Source organism: Semicossyphus pulcher, unplaced genomic scaffold, assembly GCF_022749685.1.
Source record: "Semicossyphus pulcher isolate SPU_LCO1_2020_fin unplaced genomic scaffold, fSemPul1.0.p SCAF_21, whole genome shotgun sequence".
Taxonomy (NCBI): domain Eukaryota; kingdom Metazoa; phylum Chordata; class Actinopteri; order Labriformes; family Labridae; genus Semicossyphus; species Semicossyphus pulcher.
The window spans coordinates 9,854,592-9,870,771 of record NW_027211695.1 but is presented as its reverse complement, the minus strand read 5'-3'; the positions used below and the strand labels follow the sequence as shown (position 1 = coordinate 9,870,771).

Sequence of the window (16,180 nt, the reverse complement as noted above, 5' to 3'; positions counted from 1 at the left end):
AAGCCAGTTTTTTCACAGATTTCTCACAGGAAATAATGATTAATTAAATCTCTAATAAAAGATATATGGGCCAACAACATCCAACATTTTTCAAATCTGCAAATTCAGAATGTCATGATCCTAATGCAATCTCCACCCAAGGGAAATATGGCAACATTGCTTTAATAGTCTTACAGAGTAAAGTGTGTGTTTATGCTGTTAGAGAGTGGTATCCTTTATACAGGACTATATTGTGACTTTGTTGTAATATTCCTCTAAATTCTTGTGGTCTCCTTCTCACTTAATGAAAGCACAGCAGTATCTCCTTATGCTGCAGTGCAGGGAGGGAGATACCTCAGTGTGTTATACTGACTGCCCAACCAGGCACTTACAGTTTGTTTGTTAGAGCTGGTGTCAAGGGTACAAGGATGGAAGCTTAGGCAGTATAAGTTAAGTAGTAAGAGCCTACATGATCTATAGCTGCTCATCTTTTATCCTGTCAGGGGCTTAATTTGGGTTTGGAAGAAATTAAGATCAGCATTAAGAAGTGAGTGATTTCATGCTTCACGTCGCCACCTAGTGGTGTCTGTGATGAAATGCTTCTCAGATAATAAAATCTTCCAGGAGTTCAAATCAATGTGGGAGTGGGAGAAGTGTCCCTCTTTGACTATGGACACACATCTGAGAAATTTCAATTTTAACACGTTTTATGTATGATATTTTATTAAGCTTAACCCTAAAGTATATGACTGAAAGTAGAATTAAATCTTCTGTAGTGGATCCCTTGCCCATTTTATCGTTTTATTACTGGTAATCCCAAAGGACCAACATTGGAAATTTTGATCAAGGAAATATTAAGATAAAGGAAATTGATGTTACAAATAAACTAAGCCCTACAGGATTTCATTACTGTTGTAATAAGTTTAAGTAGCCCCTCGAGCCACAGATAATTGGATACTTGGATATTTAATTAATTCATTCTTTGTACAAATATTTATTAATGTAAAACTGTTGTATGTCCTAAATTTGCTCTCTTATTTAAAAAAAAAATAAAAAAATATTGGAATCCTGTTATTTAAAAAAACACATTTTAACTTACAAAATGTAAACAGGACTTCAAACCTCCATACATGATGTATTGATAAAAAATGTATTATAATTCAATTTTATTTTATGGTAAATCCACCCAACGATTCCCATGATATTGCTGCAACAAATTCAGCGAGCTTTTACTGTTTGTTTGTGCATTTGAGTGCACAGAACACAGATGTGCAAAGATAATGAAGGGTAGACAAATTTTCACACATATCATCCAATCACTATAGTTTTCACACATTGTTGTATAGTTTGCTGGTGTAGTGGTGGCGCTTTTCTTAAATCCATCCCATCTTAAACAATGCTTTGTCACAGAAAGGAAATGGCTTTAAGGGCCAGAGGTTATCCTCCAGCAACATTGAGTACGGCGTGCTTCTTAGGCCTGTACGGCCCTCTGAGGGTACGTCGTCACTTTCCAAACAAGGAAACCATATTCGCGCTACAGCAGTGGTGCTTTCAAAGGCCGTCGGAAGAAAGACGAATGTAAATTTCGTATTCTTTTCCGAAGCATACATGGTAGCGTGGCCGAGCGGTCTAAGGCGCTGGATTAAGGCTCCAGTCTCTTCGGGGGCGTGGGTTCGAATCCCACCGCTGCCAGGAAGCTTTTCTGTAGACATAGACTTGAAAAGTAGGACAAATTTCGTCGGAATGTCGGGTGCGGAACATCACTATCTTGTGGTAATACAAGTGAAGATTCAAAGTCCTGCAAATAATAATTGGAACTATGGCAATAGTTCATAGTTAACTAGTCCTATAGTAGGTCAACACTGTAAACATTCCATATACTTGTTAAGAATGTATTGGCTTGATGGAAAACAACTCTTTTCTTTGAAATCATAACAAATATGCTGCTTGGTTTACTCCGAGGTAAAGGATGTAAAAACAATCTGAATCAGTGTTGGCTTTATTGGGCAGGTATATGTACATACACAGAAATACTCATACAGCTAAATTAAAACTAGTATATATTCACAATAGTGCAATGTGAAGAATGTAATGGTCATGAAGCAGGTATAAACAGTTTGCATTTATTTATGATTAAAAGTGATATTATTTACATGCTGAATGACATTGATTAATAATTACAGGTTTGGTGGATGTTTGAGCCACATGGATTTTGCACAGGGATTGTTTCTAACCTATGTGACAGGTTTTAACATTTCATAAAATTCACAGCATGTGGAAAAAGAACTGTTTTGTGTCTGGATGTTGTTGTACACTGCTTTGTAGTGGCTACCTGTGGGGAGAACAAGGTGTGTTAAGGGTGTGATGGATCTGCGTTGATGTTTCATGGCCTTGTGTAGAAGTCTTGAATAGTGTTGGTGTTGTTAAGTATGGTGATGGGCAGCAGTGTTGGGATTGTAATCATTTGTGTAGAGGGTGAAGAGCAGAGGGGACAGTAAAGATCCCTAGGGTGTGCCAGTGATGATTGCCAGGATGCTAGATGGGATGTATCCCAGCCTCGAGAGCTGTTCCACTGACAGCCAGGAAGTAAATGCAAGTAAGTAGGCCTAAGTAGCAGCCTTCATGTGTACTCACCATACAGTCTATGGTGAATGCATTAGATACTTGTACTTTACTTTAGAGACTGTTTTTATTTTCTGATGCTTTTAACATACAAAACCTAAAATGATTTTATAAAGAAAATTGCATTGTTATTAAAGGATTAACTACCCAGTGGTGTGTAAAATAGTTTTGAACTTTTACTCAACCACCAACACTCTACCACAAACTCTATATACTGTAGCCCTTTAATATAGATTAATTGAACATTCACATGGGGTCGTTCACTGCATAAGTGCTTTCTTTTTTCTATTTTGTTGATAATCCTTACAATACTTGGGAGTTTTTATATAGCCTAGGCTAATGTTGCAATGCTAACTTGAGTTGAGTAAAGAGTATGAATAATACAATTATACATAAAATGTTAGTTTTTGTCACAAATTAACCAAACATATTCAGACTTAAGTTCGGGGATTAGTTTGTAAAGTAGGTTTAATTCAATTGTTGAAAGTCCCTTTGAGACTAACCGGGCACTTTGAAGTCGGAGTTTTTGAAGTGCACGTGAATGCATCATAGTTGGACGACGGAGACGAGAGGAAAGAAAAGGGCAAGGAAGGGACCTGTAATAAATTCAGCCTCTCACTCTTGGCGCCAATCCGATTTAAAGAGAAAAAACTGCTTATTTTCTTTTGACATTTTCATCAAATTTGCAGTGAACCGCTGCTTCTCCCATAGCCATCGGTCGGTGCTATAGCCAGCTAGCCTCGTTAGCACATTATCTATCATTGTCATATTAATCTGGCCCCCTTCTTTCTGTCTGTAGTCACGATACTAATAACTCAGCAACAGTAAAGCACGGGGACAATAGAGGTGTGTTTCTCCAGGGACATCGATAAGACACAGCTGCAAAATGGGGGTGAGTTGTGTGTGTTTTGCTTAATGTCTACGAGTTGATACAATGAAATGTGGATGTTTTTGGCTCGTTAATGCGTGATGGTGAGAGGAGAGAAAGAAAGAAGGAAGGGGGGAGGAAGGGAAAGGAAGACAGACCATGGTGGATGAATTTAGTTGAAGGTGTTGGTTGGCACCGAAGCTTATATGGCAGCGTTAGCCGTCTAGCTGCCTCTTTATAGATTTGATAGCATTGTTAGGTTAGCACAAGCATACACATCGCTTTGTATGATATTTTTAGCATTATTACTGCATTGTCCTTGCCGCTCTACACAGTTAACTTCTCCTGATGCATGTTGTGCCATTGTTAGCGTGCTAGCTGTGTTAGCCACTTAGGAATGCCATACTAACGACGAGTGCTTTGCTAGCTGTAAACGTTACAGCTAACACTTTGTGTGTATACATTTTACCAAAAAAAGCAGAATGTTAGCACACCTGGTTATTATAAATCAAGACTTGTTCGATATGTGTGATGTACATATCGGCACCAGTCAGGCCTGTACTGCTGCTTTAAAGCTGGGTTAGTTGCCCTAAGTTTTAGCTAACGTTTGCTTAGTTTCTGTTAGCAGACTTGAGTTTATCCTTCACTTTCACTCCAGATGAACTAATGCACGTGTTTTCACAGTCCCAGCTCGGTTTGCAGCCTTTCTGTGCTTGGTGCAGAGTTAATGCCTGAAGTTGGAAAGGAAATGCATTCCTTTCCGTAGTAGTTACCTCTGCAGTAAGGTCTGGATCTAATGAAGGGATTTAGCTAATACCTTCTTGTTTGTTCAATGCTAGGCCATTAAGCATCAATGCACTTTGTCTTTACTGTAAACATGTCACAGACAACTTGATTAACATGTCGTTAGAATTCTGGGCTTCACGAGATGGTTTCAGGCTTTGTTGCTCCATGTAAAATGTTATACTGGCAGTATAGGGTTACAACTAATGGTTATTTATTACTGATTTATCTAAAAAATGTGAAAATCCCGAACAATTGTCGACAGCAAAGGCTAATTTAAGTTTTTTGTACGACCCATGCACAGTCCAAAACCATAAGGGATAAGCAGAAAATGCCTTACTTTGAATAGCTGATTCTTGACAAGGGACTTAAATTATTAATTTAAGCCAAAACACGTGTATTTGTCTGTCTGTTGCAAGGCATACATGCAGTCAGAGTAATTTGTGTGAGCTGTGGCTGCACCATTGCTGATACTAGCATCGGAAATCAAGCCAAGAGCAGGCTAAGTAAGAGTATCAGTTTCAGAGAATTTTTCCAATACTACAGTCCCACACAGAGAAAAATGCAGCATCAGCGATTTAAACACGGCTCAGTTTTACACAACATTGACAAATATTGGTAATACAAACTACTGATGTGAATTCAAATGCTCATTTTTAAATCTTTCCATTACTCTCTTGCCTTTGGTGTTATTTAAAGAGAGTAATCATGTTAATAATAGTAATATGATGATTCCTTATAGTAATTACTACTATTTGTTCTGCATGACTGACCGTCATTGGTTTCTCTTCCATTGATGTCTCCGATTTTACTTGTTCTTAGGGTTGAGGTCTGACCTGTTCTCCTGTGTTATTAAGTCTGTGTTGTTTTCTTGACATGTGTGATATATTGCTGCTGCAATGGAGGACTGCACAAAATCATACTTGAGTACTTAGGTTAATAAATAAAACAAACAAAGCTGCTCAACCCATACTTCTGATTTACCATGCTTCTTTAATTTCCACCCTTAAATTAACCCTGAACTTATGGCTCACACTTAATGAGTGTTAATTTAGCTTAATGAGCCACGTAACAAAAGAATAGCTATCAAATGTCATATTTTTCTATGTTGGACAAAAGCACAGTTCTCTGGGTTGGCTCTGTGATCTCTGCTTCCAGGCTTTATGAAGATGTCTTGTTATCTGACAAGCTTGCTATTTTATCCAATCCATTTTCATGTCGTATCAAGAGACCACACGTCTTTTGCTCATTTAGTTAAAGACTCAAAGAAGAATGGTATGAGGTCAAACCAGAGCCAGGAAACACTACATTATGTTAACAGCTCCAAAGTGGTGAAAAGGATTGGTTTAAATGTTTAATTGATCACATGAAATGAAGAGGAAGAAATGGAAAAGATTTTCAATAAATTATATAAAAAGATCTTAATTCTTAGATTATTACTGGCTATAAAGTCAGGGTGAGTAAGTACAGACCTGGATTACATTTTATTTTCACCTTTTTTTTTTATTAAGAAATTGTAATAAATTGTATGTAATTGATTGGTGACCTGATCAGAAAGTGAGTATTAGAGGAATTAATAATGTGCTCTGTCACAGATGTTTGATATATAATTCCTCTTTGCTTACTTTCCCCCCTCATTATCGTGTATTGCTCCTCATTTCTCTTCTTCTCTCTTCCATATTCTTTTTTCATCTGTTCCACATACCTCCATTCATCCCTACATTATTTCCCTTCTCCAGAGAAAGTCTAACAGAGCAAAGGAGAAGAAAGCCCGGCGCCTGGAAGAGAGGGCAGCTATGGATGCTGTCTGTGCAAAAGTGGACGCAGCAAATAAGGTAATTTTAGTTGCTGTTTGACATTGAGGCAACTTTTAAAAGGAATTCTTCACAACAGAGGTCGAGGTTTTGACTGCAAAACAAACGCAACAATATGCAATTTTGTAGTTCTGACTGTTGATAATGGTGTTCCTTTGATGCTAAAAAAGAATGCACCTTTGAGACTGTTAAGTAAACCACCACTTGGCCTTTTTATGCGCTGCTTCAGGCTTTTCTGAGGGTTCAGATTGGACGTTTTCAGAGCTGTGATTAGTACATTGTTAACTGTGATTTTTATCATTTGTTAAGTCATAGTTATGGTCATGGGTCAATGTAATCACACCAAATGCTTGGGATGCCCTCCTAACCATACACGTGTAATTGATATTCACATGACAGGAAAAGCCAAGTACAGTGTCCTATTTTTCTTTATGCATAATTAATCAGTGTTTTAAAGCTTTTACTTCTCATAGACCACATAGTGGACAGCTCCTGTAATTTGGAAGTGGACTGCAGCATTAGTAACCTTATTGAGGCCCGGAGGAGAGCAAAGCTCACTAACTCGCCTCGAGCTGAGATTTAGCCGCTTTCTCAACAAGCTCCTCACAAGCCTCCCTGCACTCGATACTTTTCTGTGTCACTTTGTCCCAAAATGGGGCACTCTGTGTTGCATGCTGTTTTCTCTCCCACCCCTTTCCTCTGTAGATGTGCCAACGGAGAAGGAATGTTAGAAATTCTCCCAAAGTGACATTTATATTTGTTTATGCTGTTGCCAACAGAAGATAATCTTGACTTAGGCAATTGTTTCAAATGAACAAATGGTGTATTCACTGCTTTAGGAAAACATTTAAACTCAGAGGTTTTCTTTGGCCCCCTAAAATGGAAGAAAGTTAGGGCATGATTACTGAACAGGCACCAGGCACAGGCCCAGGGGCTCAAGGGGTCAGATGGCCCCGAAACAAGAGCCCCATTTGTTATTGGAAAAGTCAAATGACTTTTTCAGTTGTAGGGTCGTCCTGGTTTTAATTGTGACACATAAATATGGAGTATCTGCTGATGCCAAGTCTGAACTGATGCATTTTATTTTCCCCCAGACGCAGCTGCATAGCTCACATGCCCAGGAGCCCAGTGTCTCATTATCTGCGCTAGAATAGGGGGATTTGTAATTTGAGATAACTCTCAGAGCTAAGGAAGAGCTGATTTTGTGGGCAATTATTCTGAGTGAACATTGGGGCTAAAACACTAATAGCCCTACCATTTTCCTGCCTGCATGGGTCCCATTAGGCCTGTTCAGGCTATCAAGCCTGTAGTTGAGCCTGAGGGGTTGGCGGGAAGGGGGGGGGTTCTGCATTTACAATTTTAAAAAGTTAAATTGTTCTGTCTTTAAAATGTCAATAATGCACACTTTTATTTTCCAGAGCAAATGGTGATGTTCCTCAATATCTTGATCTACCCAACCAACACTTCAACACAGTTTAGTTTGTTATCATTTAATACAAATAAAAATCCTTACATTTAGGAAGCTAGAATCTGAAATTGAAATGGATCTATTTTTAAAGCCACAGCCCCGGCATCTTTAAAAAGTATTTTCACAGTAAATGTCTCATAAAATGAAAAAGCAGACTTTCAAAGGGGGCCAGTGTAACATGCCGCAGGCATGAAAGGCGAGCAGCCTTGATGATTTTGTGTTTTTGAAAGTCTCTCAAGCTAATTTTGCCCCTTGTCCTCACAGCTTGACGACCCACTGGCTGCCTTCCCAGCCTTCAAAAAGTACGACAGAAATGGGTAAGCATTGCTTTGTACGCCTACAAAGGGCTTATTCAATATTTCATGAAATACATATTTGTTTCATTTTCTCCATGGGGGGCGGGGGGGGAGTGGGTCTGATGATGGTTTTTATGTCTGGTTTTTTTTGTTTTCTTATTCTCACTTTACAGCAGTGTGTCTCTACACTGTGTGTGTCTACACTGCTGTAAACACACGTTCTTCATGTTTTTGACCTTGTTTTCTTGTCATCCTGTCCAGGCTGAACCTGCAGATAGAGTGTAAGAGAGTGACCTCACTCAACCCGCTGTCTGTGGAGTGGGCCTTCGAACTCACCAGAGCCAACATGCAGACACTGTAAGAAGTCTTCTCTGTCATGCTTGAATTAAAAACTGTAGATGAGGAACACAGAGATGAATGGAGAGACTCACACAGATATGAATGGTAGATTACAGCTCTGGAAAAAGTGCAGACCAGCCAGAAATTCTTTGTGTGCAGGAGAATTGGAGAATGACATTACACAGATACAGCGAGAGAATTAGACTAAACACACTGGAACAGAGAACAAAGGAAATACAGACAGATTTGAGATGAAGGAAAGAAAATTACGGCAATTTATCTTCTCTCTTTGCCTGAATTTGAGTCGTGTTCAATTTAGCAAATGGCATCAAGTTAGTCAAACTAAAGAAGTTCTTTCATTTGAATTGACCTGATATCTCTTTGCTTGGCTCTAGGTACGAGCAGAGCGAGTGGGGCTGGAAGGAGAGGGAAAAGAGGGAGGAGATGAACGACGAGAGGGCGTGGTACCTGCTGGCCCGTGATGGAGATTCAGCACCCGTCGCCTTCTCTCACTTCCGATTTGATGTGGAGTGTGGGGAGGAGGTTTTATATTGGTACGAGTTTGTGGATTTAAGTTCCAGCAGTAGCTCAGTAGTAAGTATGCTCACTCTGTTCTGACTTGTTGCCTTGACTTTCCAGCTATGAGGTGCAACTAGAGAGCAGAGTGCGAAGGAAAGGACTGGGCAAGTTTCTAATCCAGATACTACAGCTCATAGCTAACAGGTAAAACCTACTGCTATGATCATGGCAATTCACTCATTTATGAAACACCCTTAGCTGCAGGACTATTCAGTTACAGCCAACACTGTAGACAACATAAGACTTTTTCTTTAGTTCTAGGAAGAGAAAAGTTGTTTTAGTTCCAGGAACTTCTCTTCAAGGAACCGAGGAGTCCCGGGGAGATTGTGCAAATCAGGCCAATGACGTATGGAGAAGCAATAAAATTAACTGCACTACACCACCAGTGCAGCTAACCCTTACCCTTTTAAACATGGGGTGTGAAATAAAACACTGCGAGTACTCGACCAATCAAAAATGATCAGCACTGCAGGCCCCGTCCTGAAAGGTCCTGGACCTTTGGAAAGTACTACCCCCCCGAGCAGGGACTTTTCAGGGTTTAAATCAATTACCCATGTTTAGACCCTGGTTCCTGCTATCAAAACGCAGAGTTCCTCAAAAGGTTCCTAGTTCCTGTGCAAAGTTCCTGTTGTCCAAAAGCACCTTAAGAACTGGTATGATCTTAGTTGTTAGAGTGCCATTTATAGGGATTTTAGATCTTTCTTCACAGAATTCACTCTCTTATAACATGAGATTTCCTGAGTTTAACAAGCAACCGCCATATTTAAAAAAAACAGCTCATAATGGTAGCCTTAAAAAATGAACAGTGAACAAATGCACTGACACTGAAGTTACATTCACTGTCTCTTTTCCAAGTCCGTTATTCTGATGAAAATGGGTTAAACGACAAAAATGCATATCCAATCCATGTGTTGCTATACCATCTTGGTATAATGTGTTGGCTACACAATATACAACAATGACAAAAACAACAACATCTAGCAGCCAGCTTTTGTCATGTCAGTGTTAGTATTGGCAGTAATAATGCACACTTAAAAAAAGCTCTTGAGGTTATGTTGTGTCCCAGTGGGCAGATCCTCTCATAGAGTCCCCAGAACAGTTGGGATTGAAAACACCTATTGATATAAAATGCATTATTTTCGATGTCCACTCTGGAACAATTTTAGAAGGAAGGAGATGTATTAAACATTTCTGTTAGACCTTAAAGCGTTTAATTAATGTTTTTGGAGACCAAGCACTTGTTTACAATAAAACTCCACAGAAAGATGTCCGACATCTTTCAGGCATGCTAAGCTGAGGCAGATGTATGTGTTACTTACATGCTTCCTTGCTCTTTCTGTCCAGTACGCAGATGAAGAAAGTGATGTTGACAGTTTTCAAACACAACCACGGGGCTTACCAGTTCTTCAGAGAAGCTTTACAGTGAGTATACTGGCTTTAAAATGTTTTTCCTTAAATATAGGGAGATAATCAACAAAACAACAGATGTACCCTCAGATTTTCAACACAAAGCTGCAGCGAGCAAAAGAGTGAGCAACTGTGGTCGAGCGACATAAGCCTTTTTTACACTGCGGTTCTGCCTCAGCGCCGCAATGAAGCTCCGTCCTCATGCCACCCTTGTCATTCTACATTGGAGCACGCAACGCCGGCGTAAAGCCACCCCAGTGTGTGTTTTTAAATAGCGTTCCGGCGTTGTGGAAGCATGCGTCAAATACACACACACGGCGCTGATCCACCCTGCTGGCTCTGTATTACGCTTATGCCTCTGTTACTACCTCCAATGCCGGCTCAGAGTTGGAACGACTTGACCCCACCATTCCACCTCTGTGTGTCTTACATGGAAGATGGAACGCAACAGAGACTTAATAATCCCGCCTTAAACTGGCAGTGTTAAAAGCCCTATAGACAGTAAGTGAAGAGACTGAGCGCCGTTAATGTAATTAAAGCAGTGAAACAGAGAAATAAGACATATTCTAAATGTTCACAGCGGTTACGCTCTTTAATAACAACTAACATGGCTACACCTCTGTACAACCCCGCAGGCCAACTGTGTCTGTCTGCTCCACCCTCTGTCACACCTGGAGCTCTTATACATACAGCAACGACATAGTGGACTGTTCTCATTCTCATTAGTTTCACTTTCATTTAGTCTGGACCTGCGGACTGTTGGCTGAGCTTCATACCACTGTCCTGTGATTGACGTCCAGAAATGTCCCAAACACAGCAGAATAATGTGAACAATAGAAATACAGTTGAAGGGCAGATCCTCCGCAGATACAGACCCCACCTCACACTACTGGATCACAAGTGATGATTAAGAGGAAATATTTTAGTATTGGTCTATACAATATTTGGGGGGAAAATCCTGCTCATTAAGCCTTTCATTACTGTTAACAATATGTGAAATGAGCTGTTATGTGTTTAGTGACTTTTTATCTGTACCAGCACTGTGAAGGTGGGAAATGAGAAACAAGAAAATTACCTTTTTTTTTTTTTTTTCCGAGGACTTCTATTTTTGTTGCCGTGGTATCGAAATAGGTATCGAGTATCGTTTTTTTTACTAGTATCATATCGAAGTTCTAAATTCTGGTATCGTAACAAACTTATATCGAAAGTGTTTTGATTGGATTTTATACTGAGTGCAGCTAACTGACACCAATCGTAGCTGCGCACGGTATAAATTCCAGCCTCTATAGTCGTGGAGCGCTGTCCTCATAGCTGGCATCTCGTGTGCTTGTGGCATCGATTAGAGGAGCTGTGGCTGGGGCTGCCGACACGTCCTCACTAGTAATTTTGTGCCAAAATGACCAATAATGGTTCGGATGGCTGGTTTATTGTATTCCTGACTGAGGGGACGGACTTATAATGAATCAGTGATATTTTTTTGTTGAAAATATATCATTTTCACCGGACATTATGACTGGGGGATTTTTAACATGCCGGACTTTAACAGATTTTACCGGTAAAAAAATGGCAATTACCATATAACTGAAACCCAGGTACAGATATGCAGTGTATTTAGGTATAAGCCTTTTAAAAATGATTCAAGCTATGATAGAAATACATCCAAAAACTAATTATAAAGCCTGTTCATCAGATTTTGGGGGTCAAAAGTCAGTAGTGTTTTTTAAGGGGTCACATTCCAAAAAAGGCTCTGAAGCTGCTTGTGTCTTTGATTTTACTCTGTGAAAAAAATATACAACATATAAAGTATCAGCTTCGTTAGGAAACATTTTCCTACAGTAGTGTTTTACTTAAAAATGTGCCATTAAATGTGGAAAAAGAATTTTGAGCGCTGTTTCTCACTCCATTTTTCTTCATCATCGCTAATGCACCTTTCTTTCCTCCATTTAGGTTTGAGATCGACGAGACTTCGCCAAGCATGTCCGGTTGCTGTGGTGACGACTGCTCTTATGAGATCCTGAGCCGGCGGACCAAACACGGCGAGGCCTCATCAGGACACACCCACGGAGGTGGTCACTGCGGGGGGTGCTGCCACTGATCCACCTCAGCAACACCTCTTATCATTGGTTAAAAGCCAGCAACTTTCATTCGTGGCTGTGTGTGAAAGCTTGAGCTGCCTGCTACTCTGCAGGTGTTTTTGAGTTTAAACGGTTGTAGAGTGCCGTTAAATATGAACCGATGGTGGAACACCTCGCTACAGATGTTGTCTCATTAAGGATTGAGATTTATGTGTTTATTTTTGTGTATTCCTGCTGCAAAAGCAGTGTGCAGTGAGCTTTCACACATAGCTTCTGTTGTTATTCCTACTTCTTGGTTTAATGCTCAACCATCTTTTCTCATTCTCTTATCCCAGTTCATTATGATAATTAGTAGTTTAAATTTACGATCAAGCTAAGGCATTGTTGACATTCTCTACCCCTGCAGTGAGCCTCATCTCAACCTGCTCCCATCTCCTTACGTGTTGTACATTATTGGATCATACTGCACTGCTACTTATATGGTTTGCGCCCTGTTATTCACTGCTGGCTGTATGCTTTAAAGGCCTATAAGTCATGCCCTCAATCAAATAATTGTGGATGTAAGCAGATATTAAGTCAGATTCTGTTATACAGTCTGGTTCCTTAGGACCTCAAACTGAGACTGCTAGCTTTTTTTACTCTCACAGGATTAAGCTAAATGAAGTCACATTTTGGTCCTAGAAAACCAGCCTAAAAAGCCCTGCTGTGATGTGATATCAGTTTTTACATTTGCAAGTTACATGCATGTAAGGCTTATGAGTTTTCAAACAAAAGCACTGCGGTTAGCGGCAACTGTAATGTTTTAAACCGGTCCATTATTCTTTACTACTGTTGCAAGATTGCAGTGCACTATTCTTCTTCTCCATTCAGGTGACACCTAAATATATGGATCGGCTCTTCGGCTTTAAATTGTTATGAGTGATGAGACAAGATGCCCAAGATTGCCTTTTTAAGTAGGCCAATTGAACTAAGTAAAAATATTTTATCTTACCATCTGTTTTTGTAAATTTGTGCCCGACCCTGAAAATAATCACAATTTGACCGTTTTGCTCGTTAAGATGTTCAACATGCTCAAACTGTCAGACCATATTTCCTTTAATTTTCTGCTTCACAGAAAACATGGCTTATTCGGTTCATGAAATCACTCAAATTTTTACCCTTTTTACCACCACCTTTTCTTGTTTCCATGCGTACAGATACAAATGGGAGATTCACCCGTCCGTGTTGTGTTATCACAGGCTCCACTTCTGTAAAATTGCATCCTCCTTTCCTCTCTCCTGTTCTTTGTGCCTCTGTTCCCCCTCCGTGTCCTAAAAGCGCTGAGCTGTCAATGCAGGCATATTTATGTTCTCATCGTTATCCACCTTGTAAAATTGCATCACTCCTGCTTGCCTCTTCGTCCACTCCGTTTTCAAGAGGTACTTATGATAAACAAGTTGATGTTGACGCTAGCTTTTGCTGTATTTAAAAAAACAAACAAAAAAACAACTAAAACCATCCTCCATCCCTTCCTTTACCTATTCTGTTAGCATGAGCAAATCATATTGATTTAACATGGATGAGGATTGGTTGAAGTTACCACTTCATTTTGGGGCTGTTTGAAGCAGATGAATGCTATAAACTCGGAGGAAGGAACGCAGATTGGCTGGATGAATGATGGATTGATTGTAGAGCACTGAAAGTGTTTTTTTTTATATAGTCATTATTCCTCTTCTTCTTGTCATTGTCAACCATTTTCTCCAGCCCTTGGTCATTAGCTTGCATGAGGAAATTTAATATTTTTTAACTAAACTCATGGTCAAAATCAGGATTACACAAGAGTAGTGCTGGGTCTGAACTTTGGCATCACTCTTTAAACACTTGTGTTGATCCTTGTGTGGTTACAACAGGATACTTAAATATTTCACACGAATCTCTTAACATCATGGCAAGCTACACGTGTAAAAGGGGGATTTGGAGCATCTTGGCGCAAAGTCAGTACTTTTGTATTTTGGTAAAATTGTGCTGTACATCTGCTGCCATGATGCTTGTAGGAATTCCTCCTAGATACCAGTCAACCTGGACAGGATGCTGTAACCACTTCACTCTTGTTGATTCCATATCTGTTTACAAAAACCTTCAGGGTAATATTGGACAGCTCTGAGTGCGAAGTGGCTGGGTCAAAAGCCTTTTCTAGAAACCACCATGAAACCCTTTAACCCCAGGACTCTTGTCGGATTGTACAGATTTTACTTGTGGGGCTGGATGTAAAGAATCCTGTATCCAGTGCGGCTGTGAGGGTCTTCAATTGGTGCATTTTGAAATGTTTTTTAAGGAAAGTTCAGCTTCAGATTTAGTACGAATTAATACCTGGTAGAAGAATGTGAAACAGAGCAGCCTGATATGAAAGAAATCTTCTTAGAAACACCAAAATCTGAAATAATCTTTGTGTTACACAAGAAGAAACTGTACCACCCAAAAAGCCTTTTGGATCAAGTCCAGTTCCTGGGGTGAAAGTTTCTGGTTGTTTCTGGACTGGGTAGAGGCAAAAAATATCCAGCAACTGGAGATGACATATCGGTGTCTCATGCTTGTTTGATCATGAACAACAAAAACAGTTAAACAACATATTGCTTGTTTTAGTGTTAGATTACCTTCTGATAAGTACAGTAAATCATTTTTGTACTACATAGGTTACAATAACAGGATGTTGTACATAGTGGTAGTATATCAACCGACTGACAGTCTCTCTCTCAGGTTAATCAAACGTAATCAAACCTCATCTGTTACATTTAACAGCCATGTTGTCAGTTAGCTGTTCCCTGGGTTGGATTGGCAGCAGCTCTGACCTAGAGTCAGTCTTTGTTTGTGTGTCATGTCATAGTATTTAGAGAAACAAGATTCAAGAGCATTTTCTAAAATTAACTTTGGTGTTTTTAAGTTTTATTTGTTGCAGTTATGAAAAGGCTCCTTATCTCATCTCAAATGGCATAAAAAATACTGTAAATATGACACAAAGTTGGAACTGACCCTAGATCAGTGCTTAGTTGTTACATTCATTCCAGACAGATGGGTTTACTTAAAAAAAAGGCTCATTGGCAGTTAAACTGCTTTTGTGAAAATATCTTTAGTTTGAAAATGAGCCAAAACTTAACCAGTCTATTTTAAGTCAGTGAGTGCTTTTATTTTAGAAAATTGGTTTAATACCCTCACAAAGTCACAGATTCCTCTCTTGGTCTTTTCTCTGTGTATATATAAGCTGTTGTGAATCCATCTTAATTTTCATTTCTTGGCCTTTTACAGGTAAAACACTTTTTTTAAACATGATGTTAAAAGAAAAACTCCATGTTTGAGAGTGAGTGTTAAAGTCCTGTCCATAAACGACAATGAAAGGGAAAACTGAGTCATTATGCCTTGTCAGTGTTTTATTTGTATGTTACAAATAAAGGAAAGTTGTTTGACTTTTCAAGTGATGCCATTTCGTTTTTTTTTTTTTAATTATGGTGTTTCATTGTCTTTTTAAGAGATTAAATAGGTTAATAGTGAATTAAATTTCTGCCCTGAAAACAAAATATTTAAAAATGGTATGCTTAAGCATGATAAAAATGGAAATAGCAGATCAAAATGATGTAAAAGTTTGACTTCAGTCGATAGTGAAACACCTAGAACTATGACATGTTAAAGCAACAGATACAAAATTATAAGACTGAAAATTATGAGCTTAGTAAGCTGTCATTTTAGAAAACTTTGAGTTATAATGAATATTTTGACTTTTCATGAGTTGTTTTTATATTATACCTAATTTTTTTTTATTATCTAGGTAAAATGGGCTTCTAATTAGTTACTCCATATTTTTTTCATACACTAAACTATGGGAATCATTAACTTCTTTTGAATAAGTCATGTCTTCTTTTTATGCAGGATTCCTGTGGAACTATTTTGGATTCCACAACATCTAATGGGACCCTTTA

The 16,180-nt window shown here is 39.1% G+C and overlaps 1 protein-coding gene and 1 non-coding gene across 2 annotated transcripts; both read left to right on the top strand.

The window, feature by feature from the left end:
- The first annotated feature begins 1,589 nt into the window (after positions 1-1,589).
- Positions 1,590-1,671, top strand: trnal-aag (transfer RNA leucine (anticodon AAG)). The gene has a single exon. It is a non-coding gene; the product is annotated as a tRNA-Leu (tRNA).
- A 1,502-nt stretch (positions 1,672-3,173) lies between these two features.
- On the top strand, positions 3,174-15,671 carry naa40 (N-alpha-acetyltransferase 40, NatD catalytic subunit). Its single transcript, XM_069672823.1, has 8 exons — positions 3,174-3,493; positions 5,992-6,087; positions 7,799-7,851; positions 8,092-8,187; positions 8,565-8,723; positions 8,809-8,892; positions 10,093-10,170; positions 12,103-15,671. The coding sequence occupies exons 1-8, from the start codon at positions 3,488-3,490 to the stop codon at positions 12,248-12,250; spliced, it is 720 nt and encodes a 239-aa protein (XP_069528924.1). The 5' UTR covers positions 3,174-3,487; the 3' UTR covers positions 12,251-15,671.
- The last annotated feature ends 509 nt before the right edge of the window (positions 15,672-16,180 follow it).